This window comes from Rattus rattus, chromosome 1 (assembly GCF_011064425.1).
Source record: "Rattus rattus isolate New Zealand chromosome 1, Rrattus_CSIRO_v1, whole genome shotgun sequence".
Classification (NCBI taxonomy): domain Eukaryota; kingdom Metazoa; phylum Chordata; class Mammalia; order Rodentia; family Muridae; genus Rattus; species Rattus rattus.
The window spans coordinates 249,893,792-249,914,203 of NC_046154.1; the positions used below are offsets into that span (position 1 = coordinate 249,893,792).

At 46.1% G+C, this 20,412-nt stretch overlaps 1 protein-coding gene across 1 annotated transcript in view; it reads left to right on the forward strand.

The window, feature by feature from the left end:
- Nucleotides 1-4,642: 4,642 nt before the first annotated feature.
- Tab1 (TGF-beta activated kinase 1 (MAP3K7) binding protein 1) overlaps nt 4,643-20,412 on the forward strand; it is a 29,090-nt gene continuing 13,320 nt past the window's right edge. The window contains exon 1 of the mRNA XM_032890805.1: nt 4,643-4,730. Coding sequence (XP_032746696.1) covers nt 4,698-4,730 — 33 coding nt within the window. The 5' untranslated portion in view covers nt 4,643-4,697. The remainder of the gene's footprint in view (nt 4,731-20,412) is intronic.

The window sequence follows — 20,412 nt, forward strand, 5'->3', positions numbered from 1 at the left end:
AGAACACTGACTGCTCTTCCAGAGGTCCTGAGTTCAATTCCCAGCAACCACGTGGTGGCTCACAGCCATCTGAAATGGTATCTGATGCCCTCTTCTGGTGTGTCTAAAGACAGTGACAGTGTACTCAGATACATTAAAGAAAAGAAAAGCCAAAATAAATAAACATAAAATGGCCAGTACTGAGGCTATGCAACCACAGGGCAAAATTCTGCAACAGAGAAATTACAGAAAGGGAAAATGTTGTGTCCAGTGTCACTTGCCCTCTTATTGGGCAGCAAAGCTACCACCACACCTGTGTGCAGTCCTAGACAAAATGAAGAACTCCAAGGGGAAGATGAGGATGGGGTAGAGGCAGCAAGTTTTTATTTTTTCTCGTTCTTTAGGGTCCGTATATCATCAGCTCAAGGCAACATGTGCTTGGAGTGTTGGCTGCAATAGCAGCAAATACCAGGTCAGGGATTGACTAGAATCTGAGGGTGGGCTGGGAGCACAGAGGGCCTAGGTGTAGACTTCTGACCTGAGGGGTTGCCAAGCCTTCCTGCAAAGCCCACCTGAGATTTGAGGAGGCCAGACTTGCTGCAAGGTTTCTTGCTTTGTATGCTGCTGGGGCTGGGGAGGTCATGATGCAGTCGTTGGATGTTCCAGGAAAAATGTGTACAACCAAAGGCAGTTTGCTGGTCTGGACACCCGTGATAGGCCCTGAGCCAGCGCTGGCAGTTTAGATGGTTATCAGGACCAGCAATTGCAGCAGAAGCGTTTCCTGAACTGATCAAAAACAACCCCAGGGTGACACATCCGTTTGTCCTGGGGAAAACAGGATCCATTTTAGAGGTGTGAAGAGAAAATTGAAGGAAGCTAGTGAACCCCAAGCTATAGTCCCCCTCCCCACTTAGTCACTTGGGGACCATGAGACCGGTATACCTCAGTTTTCTCAATTACCAACATACTGGTTTCCTTCTGCTGGGGCCTTTCACCAATTTGTTGTTGCAGACATTTGCTAAGCCCTAAGAAAACGTAGGATCCGGCTGGAGAGATGGCTCAGTGGTTAGGAGCACTGACTGCTCTTCCGGAGGTCCAAATTTCAGCAACCACATGGTGGCCTACAACCATCTGTTATGAGATCTGATGCCCTCTTCTGGTGTCCAAAGACAGCTACAGCGTACTTATACATAATAAATAAATCTTTTAAAAAAAGAAAACCTAGGATCAAAACAAACAAGCAAACAAAAAAGCTGGGTGTAGTGGTGCACATTTAATCCGAGCACCAGATAGGCAGAGGGAGGTGGATCTCTGAATTGGAGGCCAGCCTGGTCTACAGAATGAGTTCTAGGCCAGCCAGGGAGGCTAGCCTGGTCTACACAGAGAAGCCCCGCCTCAAAACACAAAACAACAACAACAGAACAGAACAAAAAGAAAGGAAAAAAACCCTCCAATCCTGTGATCTCTTTCTGTTTCCTATTTGCCATCCTTAAGCGCTGAAGAACGGCCACTCTCCAGGTCTCTGGATCTCTACTCCCAACCTGTCCTCTACTCACTCACAGCATGAGGGGCGTGTCCTCCACCTGAATGGTCTCAGCTCAGGGCCTCTAAATAGAATCCAGGTATGTGCCAATCTGATCTTCCCAAAAGGCCTCCCACTGTTGCTCGAGTCCTTGCACAGTTCACCTTGGACCCTGTCCACTCTCAACATCCTGCCTCTTCGGCTGCTCCATCTGTGTGGTCTTTGCATGCTCAGCTTGTGTTCTGAGCTCTAGCCCCCTCCTGACTTGATGTCTCATCTCAGAACCACACCAAACTCAGCATGCTAGCCTTGAACTCATGCTCATGCCTTTCTCGCTCCATAAACCTACCCGAGCCTGCAAAAAATCTGCAGGGACCTTTGACAAACCTCTTCCCATCACCACTGTCTAAGGCCATTTCATGTCACTCTAATAAAATACTTGATAGTGGGGGACTGGAGAGATGGGTTAAGAACACTGTGGGCTTGAGAGATGGGTCAGCGGTTAAGAACACTGACTGCTCCACCAGAGGTCCTGAGTTCAAATCCCAGCAACCACATGGTGGTGACTCACAACCATCTGTAATGGGATCTGATGCTCTCTTCTGGTGTGTCTGAAGACAGCTACAGACTCATATATAATAAATAAATCTTAAAGAAAAAAAAACAAAACTGACTGCTCTTCCAGAGGTCCTGAGTTCAATTCCCAGCAGCCACATGGTGGCTCACAACCATCTGTAATGGGATCTGATGTGTCTGAAGACAGCTACAATGTACTCACATTCATAAATACATAAATATTTAAAAAAAACAACCCAATCACTTGACACTGGATTATTTATTTTATTATTTGTTTGTTTGTTTGTTTATTGAAAAAGGGTGCCATGTAGTTGTCCAAGCTTCTGGTCCTCCTGTCTCTTTTCTTTTCTTTTTTTTGGAGCTGGGGACTGAACTCAGGGCCTCTCGCTTGCTAGGCAAGCGCTCTACTGCTGAGCTAAATCCCCAACCCCTCTCCTGTCTCTTTTTAAGGGATAGGGTTACAGGCAAGTCTTCACTGCGCTTGGTGAGACTGGATGATATATAAAGAATAGAACTTCTGTTTTGCTCAAAACTCTGGAGGCTGGGAAGTCCAATAGTACAGCATCTGTACCTGATGTCTTCCTGCTTCTGAAAAAGAAGCAAGCCTGTCATCTGGTCTCTTCTTTTCTTTAGAAAGTCACTAATGTTTTCATGGAGCTCTGACTCCATTCTATTCTAAGTTGTCTGTCTCCCAAAGGCCCTACCTCAGTTACCATGACCAACTACCACCAACGTGAGTTTTAGGTTCATGTTTCCAAAAGCTGAACTTTTGCAGGACACAATTCAAACTACCCTAAACCCTACTCATTTTATACCTTAAGCAAAATCCACCCTCTACCAGCAGCCAAGTCAAACATTGTCATTGTTGCGTGCAACAGTCCTTTACTTTATACTGGATCTTTCTGTCCCCATTTTAATGGCCATAAAACTTTAAACAGGGCTCAGTAGTCAGAGAACCAGTGAACTCATGTCAAGTTTGCTCAATAACCTATAACTTCCTTTTCTTTTTCTTTTCTTTTTTTTTTCTTTTTTTTTTTTTTTTCAGATCTGGTCCCAGCTCACTTTGAAAAAAAAGAAAAAAAAAAAAAAAAAAAAAAACAACCCTTTTTTTCAGTTTTTTTTTTTTTTCTCATTTTTGGAGTCAGAGAACCAGTGAGCTCATTGCTCAAGTTTTGCCAATGACCTAAATTCCTTTTCTTTTTTCTTTTTAAAGATTTATTTATTTATTTTATATATGTGAGTACACTGTAGCTGTCTTCAGACACCAGCAGAGGGCATTAGATCGAATTACAGATGGTTGTGAGCCACCATGTGGTTGCTGAGAATTGAACTCAGGACCTCTGGAAGAGCAGTCAGTGCTCTTAATTGCCGAGCTCCTACTGTCTCGGAACTCACTATTTAGATTGGGCTAGTTTTGGATTCACAGTGATCTGCATGCCTCTGCCTCCAGAGTCGGGATTAAAGGCATGCACCACCATACCCTGTGCAGCCCAGTAACTTTCCATTCGACCTCCAAGGGAAGCCACATTCTCTTCATTCCTCCTCCATCTTGGTTTCAGCCTTAGGGCCTTCTGTGATCTGCATGCTTCTTTTGTAGCTGGTGTGTGTGTGTGTGTGTGTGTGTGTGTGTGTGTGTGTGTGTGTGTGTGTGTTCAGACAGGGTTTCTCTGTGTAGCCCTTGCTGTCCTAGCGACGTAGACCAGGCTGGCCTTGAATTCAGATATCTGCTTGCCTCTGCCTCCCAAGTGCTAGAATTAAAGGTATGGGCAGCCACCTCCTGACTTTTGTAGCTGTTTTTGAGACAGGATCTTGCAGTGCTACTGGGCTTCCCAGCTGGAAGTCTTGGTTTTTGTGCTGTTTAGAAACGACGATGAACTCAGGCAGGATATGGTAATCAATAATCAATTAATTAGATCAAGCAAGGAAGCTGAGCACCATATTCTTTATGTTTTACTTTTGGGAGCCCTTCTAGAGTTAACCTCCTGCGTAACATAGTCCAGGCTAGCCCCAGCCTCAGCCTCCTAAACCCTGGGATTACAGGTGTGAATTTCCATGTCGAGCTTCTGCAACGTGCTTCTTGAACACACACTCTTGCTTTGGGGCACTGGCCTGTCACGCTTAGGGGCCTGCAATTCCACATTGCCAACTAACACCACACTTCCATGCTAACATCCATAAATTTCATTTCCGAGAATTTACAACTACGTGGAATTGTAGTCTTCTCCAATTCTAATGTCAGCTAGCTTGGCTCTGTGTGGCCCCATTATAAGACCGTCCATCACTCACTGCTTTTGTAAACTGAATCATTCGTTCTCCCCTGTATCCTCCTCACAAAGGTGCTTTAAATAGGATCTCAGGATCCCCATCGAAAAGAATCCGGGAGAAAGCACACCCATAAAGACCCCAGGAAACAAGAAATTCGAAGAAAGTAGACCGAAGGAGTTCAGCATTCTTTCCGCTGAGGATGGGTGGGGGCAAAAACCGCGCTTGCGCAAGGCTCCTGTGTTGCGCCTCCTCCTCTCCGCCGGGGGCGCTGTGGATAAGCTCTGGGTCAGTCGAAGCCGCTCTAGCCATCCATTTCGCTACTCCGAGAGACTGGCGCGCCGCGGGGTCCTCCAAGATGGCGGCGCAGAGGAGGAGCCTGCTCCAGAGTGTGAGGAAACCGACCCGCTCTCTGGGCTGGGAGGTTTGGGAGCTCGGGTGTGTCCTCGGGTGCAGGAGCTGTTGTCTTTAGATGGCAGAGTGCGGACCCCTCGCCCCAGAGGCCCTTGGGTGCTTGCAGCGCGCGCAAGACCCTTGGCAGTCTAGAGCCTCGCCTAGTTCTGCGCGTGCGCGCCACAGAGCCGGGCCTCTGAGGGTCAAGGGCGCCGGGGTCCTGCGGAGTGGGAGCGTCCTGAAGCCGGAAAGGGACGTGGCGCCGCCGAGCAGGCCATCCGGAGGGCGGACACGACTAATAATAAATCCCCCCCCTCCCCCGCTGTGTAAGGCGCGCTGTATCTCTGGCATTGTGTGGACCGCCTCACATTCATAAGCTTCGCAGCAGCACTAGAGAATGGCTAAGTACTATAGGTTTACCGTAGGTTTTACAGATGAGGAAACCGAGATCAGGGAGCTGCTGAGCGGCAGAGGCAGGATTAAAATTACTTAGTCTGGATCCAGAAATACCCCTAAGGTATAGACTCCTCAAAGAAGTGATGGCTTGGAGTTTTAATTCTGCTTCCCAGTTCACCGGGTCCCATGTGGCCTCACTCGGGTCTTTCTCTAAGGTGAAAGTGAGGTTTGGCTCCAGACACCCCTACACCCTACACGGTAGTCTGGACCCTCATGGTTTGATGTAGTCTTCCTGCCCCTGCATCTTTCTCACACGTGTGTAAAGTTACACATGTATGTTAGCACAGTACTGTTTGGATCAGTACTGACAGGGTGTTGATCCTCTGGCTTTCTCTACCGTGGCACTCTGTGGGAGTTGCCTTTGGATGTCTGTGTCTCCATAATAGAATGTCGATTTCTTGAAGACAGGGGCCTCTTAGCGTGTTGACACCCTTGCGTGCTAGATGCTTGGTCGAGTGTCTATCACAGAATGAGACAATTGGTCAGGAACTAGGCCTTGCCTTTTCAAGGATGAGGGGAAGTAGCTTGCCGGCCCTGGAGGGTCTGAGGCATTGAGAAGTGGAGGAAGAGAGGCATGACCTTCCCTTCACTATTGTGTGCCTGCTCAGGCCTTTTGTAAAACTCTGCAAGGAGAGAGGTTTGGCTCTCGGCTTTGTAAGGTCCCAGAGGGCAAGGCCCTTGTATAAATGTCTCCATTATAGAAAGCATCTGGGGAACATTGATATGATTGTGACCTTGAGTGAAAGAAGGGCTGGGGAAAAATAGTGACTGATGCGTACTGAGTTGGCTTGCTAACAAGAGAAAGGTCAACTGGGTCAACTATCTTCTGTCTCCTGGATGTGATGGAACCCAAAGAACACCAGTTAGGGTAGGATGTAGACTTTTCCCAGCCCACAGAGAATGTATTCTCTGTGTGCTGGTGGACTTAATAAAAGGGGAGGGGACACTTTTAACTCATAGTATCTTGATGCTAGGAAAGGAGCAGGCAAAGATAACTATATAAGGCCCCTTTCATTCTCAGGACATCCCTACTTAGAAAAATCCTGGTGTCCTGGCCAGGCAGTGTGCAGGGCTCGGTGACCTGTCCTTTGTCCTGAGTCTGGTGAGAGCAGTTTCAATATCGGTGTTCTGCAAATGACCTTGCAAGCTGCTAGTCTGGGCCTCTTGGGAAGATGAATCAGCAGAGTATTCATTCTCACAGTGTTCTCAGTCCGGCTTGGGAAAAGGAGCATCCACCATAGTACAGTCAGTGTGGACTTCCATAGGGAACCCTGGTCAGGCAGCAGAGAACTGCAGAGGCTTCAAAGGATGTTGTTAAGTCTCAAGAACCCTGGAACAAATAGTTGAGGTACCAATTTAACATATCAAAGTGAACCTGGCTGCCAGGTTCTCCCAGCATCCCTCAGCCCCTATCCAGAACTCTTTAGCCCAGGTGGGCAGGCTGTTCTTCCTGTATAAGTCAACCATTTTGGTTACCAACCTCCTTTGTACCTTTGCCCTTTTGGCTGCTGTTCCTCTGCTTTCTCCCTTCCCTTTATACCCCCTGCCCCCAAGACTTAGGGTCGTGTCTACAATGGACTCTTAGGCGTTTCTGACTCTGCTCTCCCGTGTTTCAACAGTAATAAACTTTCTCTTCTACCACACTCATACCTAGGAGCAGTCATTTCCTTTCCTTTTTAATTTTTTCATTCAGTTTTTGCAAGATATTAGGGATACCCAAGGGAAATACAAATTTTAAACATGTAGGTGAGGGATCTGTGCAGTCCACGTGTCTCATATAACTAGTGAGATGGGTCTGGGTGTTGAAGGTAGTGATAGGCTGGTAATGGGCAGATGTGGGTCTTGAAAGGGCATCTCTGGGCAGGTTGGTAAAGTACCTGGAAGAAAAGGCATTCTAAGGGATTTTACCTCACCTCTCTAGTCAGTGTGGTACTTTAAAAGAATTTGTCTTTTGGGATTCTGAATTTGAGGGCTTCCTGTGTGGTTGATTTTGTTTTTATTTTTTAAGTTTCATGTGCATGAGTATTTTGCCTGCATATAAGTGTTCTAGGTGCGTGCCTGGTGCCTGTGGAGGGCAAAAGAAGGTTTCAGATTCTCTGGAACTGAAGTTAGACAGTTGAAAGTTGTAAGATTCTGGCAACTGAACTTGGGTCTTCTGAAACAGAAGTAAGTGCTCCCAACTACTAAGTCATCTCTCTCGTGCTGAATTTGCTTGGTTGATTGTTTTGATACAAAGTCTCACTGTGTAGCTCTAGCTGACCTCCAGCTTACTGTATGGCTTTGAGCTCCCAGATCTGCTCTTGCTGCGATTCAAAGATCACCACTGCATTCAGCTAAGAAAAGTGGTTTTTTTTTTTTTTTTTTTTGGTTCTTTTTTTCGGAGCTGGGGATCGAACCCAGGGCCTTGCGCTTCCTAGGCAAGCGCTCTACCACTGAGCTAAATCCCCAACCCCCAGAAAAGTGGTTTTAAAGAAAGTCTTAGAACAGTGATTCTCAGCCTTCCTAATGTTGTAATATAGTTCTTCATGTTGTGGTGACGCCCAACCACAAAACTATCTCATTGCTACTTTATAGCTAATTTTGCTGCTTTTATGAATCATAATGTAAATATATAACATGCAGGATATCTGATATAAGACCCCTGTGACCTCCAATAGGGTCTAGACCCACAGGTTGAGAACCACTGCTTTAGAAGAACCCAGCCCTTACAGCCTAAAAAAAGCAAGTAAGTCCCATATGGATCTACAGCAGTTTCCCCAGTCCAGAAGGACTCCCAGGAGGACTGATACTATTAAATGAACTGCCACAATGTCTCCAATTCTAGATTGGTAACAGTCAGCTGTGGGGGCTCTGCAAACCCCAGGGCAACCAGAGAAACAATCTGAGTGTCTACAAGAGGCAAGAAGGAAATCTGGTTCAACAGGAATCAGTAGCTGGGTTGGGTCAGACTTCTAGAGCAGAGCAGTTTTATTTTAGACAAATGTTAAGTACAGTAGAGCTTTGGAAAGAAGCTTCCCGGCTACAGTTATCACAGCAATGCTTAAGGAGTGGCTGCTCCGAAACTCTTGCACAATCCCGGAGGATGGGTTCTGTTGACTGAGAAACAGTGCTCAGGATGAAGGTCTAGGGAGGAGGAATCTGGGATAAACACAGTAGTCTGGGGGAATTCAGCTGTGGTCTAGCCCAACAGACAGTACAGGCCACCAGGCCAGTAACTACATCCATTCCCAGTTTCTGGGCAACAACAGGTATGCAGCCCTTCTGTTGAAGAGACAGCCCTGTGTGTTCAGCATTCCTGGTTTCCCTCATGCTTATCTCTGAGCACAAGGACCTGGTGCCCTCTACACTCTCACACCTCTGTCTTCAGTGCTGCGGTGAGTGAGCTGATCCTTTGAAGTGTCCCTCGAGTATTCCTCCTGTGGCAGGCACTGTGCTGGACTGGAGGGACACGCCCTTGTGAAGCTTACATTCAGTGTTACAAGTGCTAAACAGCAAATACAGATTATGTATAATTTAATAATATCTAATGAACCCTAAGGTCTAGAAACAGGATGGCATGGGCTGTTTTCAACAGGGTAGGCGGGGATAATATCTCAACATTTGTTAAGACTGAGGTAGGAATGTGGGAGAGAGAGTATGTGAGAGCCTGCCCTATTCCAGAGTCCCTAGGAGGCCAATGTGGTTGGAACACCACGGGGAAGTGATAGCCTTGTTCTGAAGACTCTGTTGGCTTAGTGACTGCTGGGACAAGGAGAAGCTTCTGAGGGTTCCGACCAGGGACCTGACAACATCTGGGTTTTGGCTAGAGAAAAAAAATCCACTTGAGTTTGAGTAGTAAGAGTGGAAGCCTGGGGCCTGCTGGACATCGGTCCTGTGTGAGAGGACACTGGCTGGGATAATAGTGTGGGTGGGAGGTAACAGTATGGCTACATTTTGGACACAGAGGTAGTATGGTTTGCTGGTGAATGGAGTTGCCTGTCAGCTGTGTGGCTGAGGCAGACGTGCCAAGGACTCCAAGGTTTTCACTGAGCATTGTGCCATGCTTGGGATAAGAAGCCCTGGAAAAGGAATGCCTTCTGAGGCTGGTTTGTAACCAGGTGGTGGTGGCACACTCTCTTTTTTTATTTTTTTATTTTTTCTTCTTTTTCTTTTTTTCAGAGCTGGGGACTGAACCCAGGGCCTTGTGCTTGCTAGGCAAGTGCTCTACCACTGAGTTAAATCCCCAACCCCGGCACACTCTCTTAATCCCAGCACTCAGGAGACAGAATCAGGCAGATCTTTGAGAGTTCAAGGCCAGCCTAGTCTACAGAGTAAGTTCTAGGACAGATGGAGCTACACAGAGAAATTTGTCTCAAAACAAACAAACAAAAGCAAAATGAGTTTGGTTTGTCACTGTGACTGTAATACCTGCTACACAGGAGGCTGGATTGGAAAGGTTACTTGAGTCCAGGCATCTGAGGCCAACCTTGGCAACATAGTAAGATGGTGTCTCCCAAAATATAAAAAAAGCAAGTTTTAAAAAAGAAAAGAATGTCAATCTGAAATCACTTTTAGACTTAGATTTGTCCTGAGAAATTTTATTTATGAAATTACAAGAGCTACCTATGTATTTTTTTCCTAGTGTATTTTAAAATAGATAAGTACAGGACTGCACTTGGTAGTTTGTATATTGTACATGAAGTCCTGTGTTTGTTTCTCAGCACCTCATAAAACAGCGTGATGACACAATCTTGTAATCCTGGTACTTGGAAACCTGGAGCAAGAGGGCAAGGTGCTTGAATTTGACTATATGAGACCTTGTCTCTAAACAAATTTGCCCACTGGGGAGGGAGGAGATATATTCAGGATACACATACGCACGCGCGCGCGCGCACACACACACACACACACACACACACACACACACACCATATATATCCGGAGCTGATGATAGGACTCAGTGGAAGAGTGTTTGCCTAGTGTGCACAAACCCTTGAGTTTCATCCTCAACAGTAGAGGCAAAAAAGGAAAGAAAGGAAAGGAGGAAGTTCATCTGGCCATACCTGAGCTGTTTACTAGCCATTCACCAGCTACTGGGAATGAGGTCCAGCTGCCAGGCTGATCTGCAGAGACCACTCCACAGTTATTAGGAACCTTTGAGCATGCGTCATGGAGTCTGACAGCAGCATAGAGAGTATTTGATGGAGGCTCTGGAGGGCAGTGGGAGCCTGGAGGGAGTTGGCCTCAGAGAAGTGGGTCATACAAAAGGTTTATTGGAGAGAGAAACTGCTGTCCCTCACCCTAAGCCATCTTCCCAGGGACATTGTTCGCCCTTCCACGCTTCCTTTTGGTCTCTGTGGCAATGGATTGCTTTCACCACAGAAACACTCAGCCTTTTCATACCATAATTTGATATTCAAGCTGTGGCCTGAACAGGGAACAGGGCTTTGTCCACTTGTCTTCCCAGGGTTTTGAGATGAGTCGGGTGGGGACTGTTACTGCAGACCTTGATTTCGATAAGAGTCCGAGAGAATGTGAGGAACTCATGCTTAAATAAACACGCACAGGTGTGTGAAGCCTCTGAGGCCACACACACACACACATACCACGGGTCACTAGCTTTTCAAAGCACAGCAGGACTGTAGGGGGCTTGCTCCCTCAAGACCAGCAGGAATTAGGGCCTTTGATGTGGCCTGGAGCACACTTTCTGTAGAATTTTAGGAACTGTTCTTTTGAATGAGGAAAGAATCAGGGTTTTGTGCTTACTGTGCTCTCTCTCTCTCTCTCTGTCTCTCTCTCTGTCTCTCTGTGTGTGTGTGTGTGTGTGTGTGTGTTTTGCTCCGTGCTGAGGGCTTGGAGTGTGAAACACCCCCTTTTCAGCTTCCCTAGGGCTAGCACCCCCTGAGCTCTTGGCTTGGCATTTGGGGACGTGGGAGAAAGACTGCATCAGTTAGTGCCTGGGTGGAGGAGTGGGTGGTTTGTGTGAGTAGCAAATATGTGACCTTTCCAGAAATTGTTCAGCAGTGTGGAGGAAGGATGGGACTTGGCAGACATGTTAATAGAATCCTCTGTAGACGCTTCTTGTGGATAGTCCCTGGCAAAATAGGAGAGGAATAGAACACGCTCAAAGCTCGCTCAGCCACGACATAGCAAGAATGCTTTTGAGTGGGTCAGTAAAGTCAGGGAGGACCAAATATTTCCTGACTCACAGTGATACAACCTCCTGGCGTCGGCTGGCTACTTGCTGAGGCTTTGCGTCTGAGTCACTGGGCCTCCTATTGAAGCAGCACCCAGAGTATAGGAGAACTACCCATTTGTCACAGGACTAGGGCACTGTTATGAGGTCAGTGTATTACATGTGTGTCTGAGATTTCAATTGCTGTGAAACACCATGACCAAAAAACAAGTTGGGAGGAAAGAGTTTATTTGGTTTGCACTCCCATATTGCTGTTCATCATTGGAGGAAGCCAGGAGAGGAAACCAAACAGGGTAGAAACCTGGAGGCAGAAGCTCATGCAGATGCTCCTTACTGGCTTGCTTTCTTTCCCTGGCTTACTCAGCCGGCTTGCTTGAACTCAGAGATGGCACTGCCCACAATGTGCTGGGCCCTCCCCCATTGATCACTAATTGAGAAAATGCCTTAACTAGGGCCCCTTCCTTTCTGATAACTCTAAATCTGTGTCAAGTTGACACAGAACCCAGCTGATGAATACAGCTTTCAAGTAGTGAACCATTTAGCAGTACTAAAGTATGACAGTGGCCAGAGGTCACATGCCTAGTGACCTGAGTGCAGAATGCCTAGTCCTCATGCAGAAGCCACAGGAAGTAGGCTCTGAGATCTTATGCAGTGTTCTCCAGAGCCGGTGTCTCCATTGTGTGGGTTGGGATGTGTTGGAGGAGCAACATAGATAGAAATGGCCACCGTTGGGAAGGCATTTGATTTTCAGTTCCCTTCAGATCTCAGGTGCTATCAAGAGAAAGGCTCAATTTGCTCTCTGTGCTCCCAGTACTCTTATGAAATTTGCTTCTCTCTCTCTCTCTCTCTCTCTCTCTCTCTCTCTCTCTCTCTCTCTCTCTCTCTCTCTCTCTCTCTCTCTCCCCTCCAGCCATCCTGTGTTCTAGGCACTGAACATTTGATCCTTTGGAAGAGCACCACTGAACACCCTCCCCTCCAGCAGGAGACAGTTTCAAGACTAGCTGGCTAGCCTGAGCTAGGTTGGCCTTGGACTCGTGGTAGTGATCTTTCTACTTTTTCCTGAATACTGAATACTGCTAATCTCCTTTAAAACACACAGGGACTGGAGAGGTGGCTCAGCAGTTAAGAGCACTTGCTCTCCTAGAGTCTATGCCTGGCTTAGACAGATTGAGTACATCTCCACCTTCTGTCTTCTGTATACCATAAGCCATATGGCTGTCCACTTACTACAATACTGGACAAGTCTGCATTCAAAATGAAGTCCTTCGAAAAAGAAATTGACAGTTTAAAGATAAAATTGGAAGTGGATTGATGGCTTGTAGATTGATCTCAGCCTTTTGGCTAAGGCCATATGTAAACTTGGAAGTGTATAATTTACTAAGGACGGTGTGACTCCTTGAGACTAGGGAAACACCACTCTCCCCAGGTGGATTGGAGCAGGGACTGGGTGTAGATAAGACTGAGAAATACAAACGGGAATTTCGCTTCCCTGTGCTTGCTTTCTGTTGTGCTTGTTGGGTAAAATTTGTCTTTGTCTTACTAATAAGCCAAGGCAAACAGACCAGGACTTGATGTTTAAAGACAGCCCATGTAAAATAAGTGGGACTTATTTTTAGCAAGGTGCATTAGCATATGTTGGCTTAAGGGTTCTCTCATCCCTGTGACTGTAGAGTTGAGACATTCATTTGATGTCTTTTTGCTTCCTTCTTTCTTTCTTTTTTACTTATTTTGTGTGTGTGAGGGGCGGGAAGGGGTGCATGAATAAATATCATTCGTGTGAAGGTTAGAGGACAACTTACAGTCATTTCTGTCCTTCTACCATGTGGATTTGGGGGAATCAAACATGGGTCTTCAGGTTTGGAAGCAAAGGACTGAGCCATCTTGCCCACCTGTATTGGGCTTTTCTTTTTGGTTGTTTTGTTTTGTTTTTTATTTTTTGGGTTGTTTGTTTGTTTTTTGAGACAAGTTCTCTACATAGCCCTGGCTATCCTGGAACTCACTGTGTAGACCAGGCTGGCCTCAAACTCAGAAAGACCCTGGCTCCACCTCCCAAGTGCTGGGTTCAAAGGTGTGTCACCACACCCAGCTCTGTGTTCAGCTTTTCAAGGAAGGTAAGCCTTTGATGTGGATACCCCCCCCCCCCCGCCAGAAGTGAGTTTGCTCCCCATAGCTTTTGTCTGGGCAGGTTTTTAGAAGTTATTTGAAGTGCTGTGTGGAAGGCTTTATCTGAACAAGCTAGACAGCTGTTGTGAGATTGTTGTCCCGTCAAAGGGTGAGATTCAAAGCTGTCAACACCCTGGAAGGCTAGAAGGAAGCATTGAGGTCTCATTTGACCTATGTGAATGTAAGTTTAAAAGGCTTTCTGCAGGACTATGGTTGGGGGACACTGACCTGCTGGACTTCTCAGAAAGAAGGCCATGTAAAAGCCAGATAGCTCTTTGGCCGACCTGTAATCCCAACATTTGAACAGAGACAATAGATCTCTAGTTAACAAGAGTAGCTGGAATTGTCCATCTCCAGGTTCAGTGAGGGACACTCAGTGTCAGTCTTAGCCCCATGTCACATCCACACCTGGACATGGGAACACATATAAACTTACCCCATCACACACAAAAAGAAAAAGTGTTAAATTAATTTGTTTCTTGAGTGTTGTTTTTTTTTTTTTTTTTTCAAGATAAACAAAGACTATTCCTAAGTGCAGTGCACAGTGGCACTGGAGCCTTGAAAATTACTGTTTGCCAGCTAGTATAGGGGTAATTCTCTATAGTTTACAGAATCAACATTATAAAAACTTAAAAAAGATTTAGAGTTGGGCATAGTGGCACCATTAATCCCAGCACTTGAGAGGAGAGGCAGAGACAGGCAGATCTCTTTTGAGTTCAAGGCTAGTTTTCGGTCTACATAGAAGGAGTTCCAGTGCTGTACAGTGAGGCCCTGTTTCAACATCCTCCACCCGAGTTAATTTTTTAATTATTTTCTGTGCATAGGTGCTTTACCTATAATTATGTCTGCACTGTGTGTATAGTGCCTACAGAGGCCAGAAGAGGGCACCAGTTGTTGCCTCTGGAACTGGAGTTGCACAGGGTTGTGAGCCGCCATGTGAGTGCTGGAAATCAGACCCTGGCTCTCTTCAAGAGCAGCCAATACATTGTTTTATTTTGTTTTTCAAAACAGGATTTCTCTATAGCCGTGAGTGTCCTGGAACTCTGCAGATCAGGTTGGCCTCTGCCTCCTGAGTGCTGGGGTTAAAGGCATTGGCCACCGCCACCCAGCCAGCCAGACCCTGCCCTCCCCCTTCTTGAAAGAGAATTCCTTTTTCTTTTTTCTTTCTTTTTTTAATTTTTTAAAGATTTATTTATTCTATGTATATGAGTACACTGTCGCTGTCTTCAGACACACCAGAAGAGGACATCAGATCCCATTATAGATGGTTGCCATGTGGTTGCTGGGAATTGAACTTAGGACCTCTGGAAGAGCAGTCAGTGCTCTTAACCACTGAGCCATCGCTCCAGTTCAAAGTAGTTTGGTGTAGGAGTCTCCAGACAGTACTTGTAATTACTTAAGGTCAGGGTACCAGTTACGTACATTAACGTCGTCATGCTCACAGGTTTCTGATTTCTGGAGAGTTTGTTATTCCCACATGGCCTTGGTCGTCAATATAACATCTTCCCACCCCATCACATCTTTCTGGGTCCCCACTAAGCATTGCTTCCTAAGCAAGACCAAGGCAGGTCCTTCAATCAAGTGCCTGTCCATCATTTGCACATGGTAAGAGCAAGCCTTTTTCTTTAGTTATTTGTGTGTGTGTGTGTGTGTGTGTGTGTATGCGCGCGCGTGCATGTGAAGGTTGGAGGAGTTGGTTGTCTACTTCTACTACGTGAGCTTGGGATCAAGTTCAAATTGTCAGGCTTGGCAGTGGGCACCTCTACCCACTGAGCCATCTCACTGGTCCACACTGAGTATTCCAGGCTGAACTTGAGCGCCAGGCTGCTGGGATTGCAGGTGTGTGCTATTAGGCCTCGCCACTAGCCTTCTTAATACTGTATCTCTAACCGAATGGGTTGCCTGGACTATACTTACTCTTGCCAGTCACTATGGATGTTAGAAAGGTCCCAGTCCTGGGAGACCTATGTCTGTCTTGGCGCGAGACAGGAAGCACGGGTTGAAATGAGGGTGTACATCAGATTGCACTTCTCATGTTAGCGAATTAGTTCATCGTTCATGCAGACAGGATCCATCTACAGCCTGTAGGGTGCTGAATAGTACCTTCTCACCCATCTTTCCTCACACAACAGGATACTCCTGGCTGAAAGTTGCCCATGTGCTTATGTGTGTCTCTGGTTTAGTTTCTTCCCACCACAGGCATTAGACAGAGCCTAGAAAAGGAACTTCCTTTATCAGGTTGTTTGAGCCCTGAGCGAGGGTCCTGGAGTAGAGACATAATCACCAGATCTAAGGGCAGAGATGGTTGGTAAAACATGAGTTCCCGAAAAATGAATCCCCTAGATGTTACCTCCTTATCATGGCCCACAAAGTCTGGCACTGTTCCAAGCTGGTGTGCACATCTGTCCGATCCTCAGGTTTCCATCTGCTTTCCCTCACGCTCACCATAGACACTGTACCGGCCCCTCAGCTCCTTTTGTCAAGCACGTTCTTCTTACACCTCAGAATCTTGCCTCTGCTTGAAGAGCTCATACCTGTTCTCTAGAGAGACCAGTATTTCAACCACTGAGGTCTGGCTTACAGGTCACCTGCTCTTCCTCCTGCCTAGTCACCGAGCTCACCCCATCACTTTTTCTGTCTGATTTCCATAGTGTTTCTCTGCAGCCCATATCCCTGGCCGAAGCTGTTATGCCAATTCACTCTTATGTGGTTGGTATCTTCTTCCCCTAGAAGGGAGGCTTTAAACAGCGAGTTTTCTTGTTTTACTTTGTGGTGTAGTTCCTGGGACTTAGTGTGATGCCCAATGGTTTAAGCACCAGCAGGTAAATTTGTTGAATGAGTGTGTATGTTATGTTAACTGAACATTTGGAGAAAACGGAAGATGTATGGCTAAGCAAGGTACCTTCCCATGTGTGTCAGAGCCAAGAACAGAGCTGGAAAGTGTTTCTGTTACCAGGAAGCACTTTGTCCTTCGTCCTCCCTTGACCCAATGTCACTAGAGCTGAGTAGGATTTCAGTCATTTTATTCGTTGACACTGTAGCTTTTAGACATGGTGTCTGTTCTGAAAGACTACTAGGAGGCTCTAGTGGTTCCTCAGATCCTGTGGCAAACTGACTGAAGCAAATGTCCCATGAAGGGAGCAGGAATGGGTGGAGACACATCTTATTCATGGACAGAAGATTGGCGTGCTCGAGATGTCAGAGTGTAATATGTATCAGATTATCCAATATTTATGCCAGTAAAGGCGTAAAGTAAGGTGTCAGGTGAGCGAGTTAGCTTATTTTCCTCACTGTATCAGACATCTATTTACGAGCCTGATCCTACAACTGAACTGTTAGTTCTTTAGGAATCTTTCTGTGTCATTCTGCTGAGCTAATCTACCATTCTCTTGAGCTCTTCCAAACCCAAGAGGGCTCTTTAGCTATCTTTCCTAAAATACTGTTTTTTGTTTTGTTTTGTTTTGTTTTTAACCTGTGTCCTGCCAGCTGCTTCTCTGTGGTTCCTGCAAGCCCAAAGAGAAAATCCCTATCTCTTACCCAAGCTCTTTCCATGAAGGTTCTTCCAAGCCTAAAAGGAGAGAGAGGGATCTGCAAGCCAAATCAGTAAGGGGCTGAGTCATTTCACCTTTTGGTGGGGCAGCTCAAGGCCATCCAGCTGACTCTGCCTCTCCCTAGAAACTCGTCTTAAACTGGGCAGGGTCTTCCCATTCTTTAGGATTCCTGTGTGTGGAGACTTTCAGAGGCACCCAAACTGCACCTCCACAGGACACACCTCACTGCATCTGACAAAGGCAGTGTCTTCCAAACTTGTGTGTTTTCTAACAATTAGGTTTTCTACGTATAATACTCAAGTTCCTGTAACATCAGAGCTCAGAGGCTAGCCCAGAGATTCAAGTACTTGCAACCAACATCCCATTAGCCTTTTTTAAAAAAACGTATTTATTCATTCTTTTTGAAACAAGGTCTCACCGTGTAGCCCAGCCTCGTCTCAAACTGTAATCCTACTGCTTCAGCTTCCCAAATGCTGGAATTATAGACATGTATCCCTATGCCTGGATTCCCAACAAGACTTTTTGTGTGTGTGCGCAGCATGTGAACAAAGTAAGTGTAAAATTTAGATGGAAAGGTAGAGAAACTAAACTAACCAAAACACTCTTGGAAAGAAAATATATTCGAGAAATTCACCTAGGTCAGTGGTTCTCAACCGGTGTGTCACAACCTCCACAGGGGTCACATTAGACAGCTTCTGTATCAGATATTTGCACTGTGATTCATGAGAGTAGCAAATTACAGTTATGAAGTAGCAGCAAAATATTTTTATGGTTGGGGTTACCATAACATTATTATTACAGGGTTGCAGCATTAAGAAGGTTGAGAACCGCTGCTCTGTGTGAATTTAAGGCTCACTGTCGCAAAGCTGGAGAGAAAATGTTCATCACAGAGACAAACAGAACAGAGTCCAGAAACAGCAGGACCATTTTGCAGAGGTGTGATGGTAACTCACTGGGGGAAGCTGTTCTCCAGTAGGTGGTGTTAGAACGGCTAGGCAGCCATTTGCAGGGGAGCATCAACCTACAGCTGCCTTCTGCAGAAATTAATTCAACAGAGGTCTCAGGTGTAGAACTGGAACTGTAAACCTTCAGGTGAATGTGAGGCTTTCATGACCTGCTCTGCATAAGAGCTTTGGGCGTGACTCTCAAAGCACAAACCAAGAAGGTGTGAATGTTGGAATATGCCTTTAATCCCTGCACTTGGGAGGCAGAGACAGGTGGATCTCTGAGGCCAGCCTGTTCTACAGAGCTAGTTCTAGGATAGCCAGGGCTACACAGAGAAATGCTGACTTGGGAGTTGGGGGGTGGGAAGGGTAGCCACAAACCACGAAAGGAATAAATCATTAAAATAGAAATCACAAAAATTTAGGTTTATTTTACCAAAACTAATATGAGGCAAGTACGACTTGGGAAGACATTTTAAAATCATGTAGCCAACAAGGGACTCTACTGCAAATATATAAAGAACTCTCCAAACTCATTGATTAATCAGCCCAATTTAAAAGGAGGCAGAAAATAAAAACTTGCCAGAGAGAACCTTGGGTGGCGAGTGAACACTTGAAAAGACGTTCAGTTCATTAACTATCAGGAACATGCAAATTACCCCTGAGATCAGGCATGCCTTAGAGTGAAGTAAAGGGCAGACAGATGATACCTATTGATGAACACAATGCTGTCCACTTGGAGTGCTCGCTGCTGGCAGGAGGGACTACACATGGCACAGCTGCCCTAGGAGATGGTTTAGCAGTTTCTTCTAAAGCTAAACACCCAGAGGCCAGAGAGTGGCTTACTAGTTAAAAACCGCTGTTGCTCTTCAGAGGACTTAAGTTTCTTTCCTGGCAGGGGTGTCCAGTGGCTCACCACACCTCAAGTTCTAACTCCCAGGGGATCAGACACCCTCTTCCAGGAGCACCCACACACATGGGGTGTTTGCTTACGTACACAAATATGTAAATTTAAAATATTAAAAACCTATCTCTCCTATTTGAGATAGGGTCACTGTATAGCTCTGGCTGGTTTGCCTTTCAAATATTGGGACTAATGTTGTATACCATCACTCCCGGCCCAATAAAGAAATATTAAAGAAAAAGCTAAACAACCATTAGTTGGACCTGGTGCTTTTGTTTTTTGCATGTATGGTTGTGTGCCCTATGCTTGTCAGCCTTTCAGTAGATCTTCGTGACCTAGCAGCCCGAGCCCTAGATAGAGAATTCAGACAAACGCTTGGACATGAACATTTATAGCAGTTCTAAATACTGAAGACTGTGGATAGCACAGACATGCTTTGGAGGATGCCGGGATAAGCAGACTACTTACTGTTTTCAACAGTGGGAAAGGAGAATGACAAATGCTTCAGGAAAGATGAGCGAGCTGTTAATGCACACAAGCAACAGTACGGCTGAGTCTCGGGCAGAATGCACGAAAGAAGCCAGCCTCTCTCTCGGGGATGCACACCATACGCTTTGACACATGCCATTCTTAAAAAGGCAAAAAACCACAGGATGGAGAGCAGGCCAATGCAGCAGGCCTGGGTGGGTGGAGCAACTCCCAAGGACTTCAGCAGGGCGCTCTGTGTCCTGTGAAGGTACCAGCATGATTGCATACCCAAAGACATCGATTTTACTACATGAACATTCAAAATAAAACTCCTACACCCTGCAGTAGTAGCTCCAAAAGCTTTGAAATCGATGTGTGTGGCATAAAAGCAATTATAATTGGGAGGCATGTCTATCTAGCGACTTTCATTGCCATGTAAATAAGCAGATGAAATTTGCAACAGAAGGTAGCCGGAGACTTTCTATAGCTGATTGGAGCAGCCAGCTGCAGTGGTTTTATGCTCCCCCACCTATTTTTTTTCAGGACGGTGTCTCTGTGTAGCCCTGGCTGTCTGGAACTCAGCTCCACCTGCCTCTCCCTCCCAAGGGCTGGGATTAAAGGCGAGTGCCGCCACCGCCACCGCCCACCCGGCTGTTTTACATCTGTTTTTTTTTTTTTTTTTTTTCAAGATCATTACTGTTAACTTGTAAGAAGTTGCAGCTGGTGGTCATAATTGTTTAATATTTCAATAAAACTTTCCAACTTCTTCTTTTCAGAGTACTTTTACTTTATCCATGTGTTTTTGCCTGCACGTATGTATGTGTACCACATACAGCTCTGATGCCCGCCTTGCACAGGCGCTTGCAGGACCTTCGAGATGGCCTCCCAGTGGGTGTTTTGTCTTTGATACTATGTTCTCACAGACTAGGTTTGCATATGCAAGGTGCTTTGGGGAACCTCCAGGACACTGGCTGGGTCCTCAGGTTCATCCTTCCCAAGATACAGGATAGAAAACATGT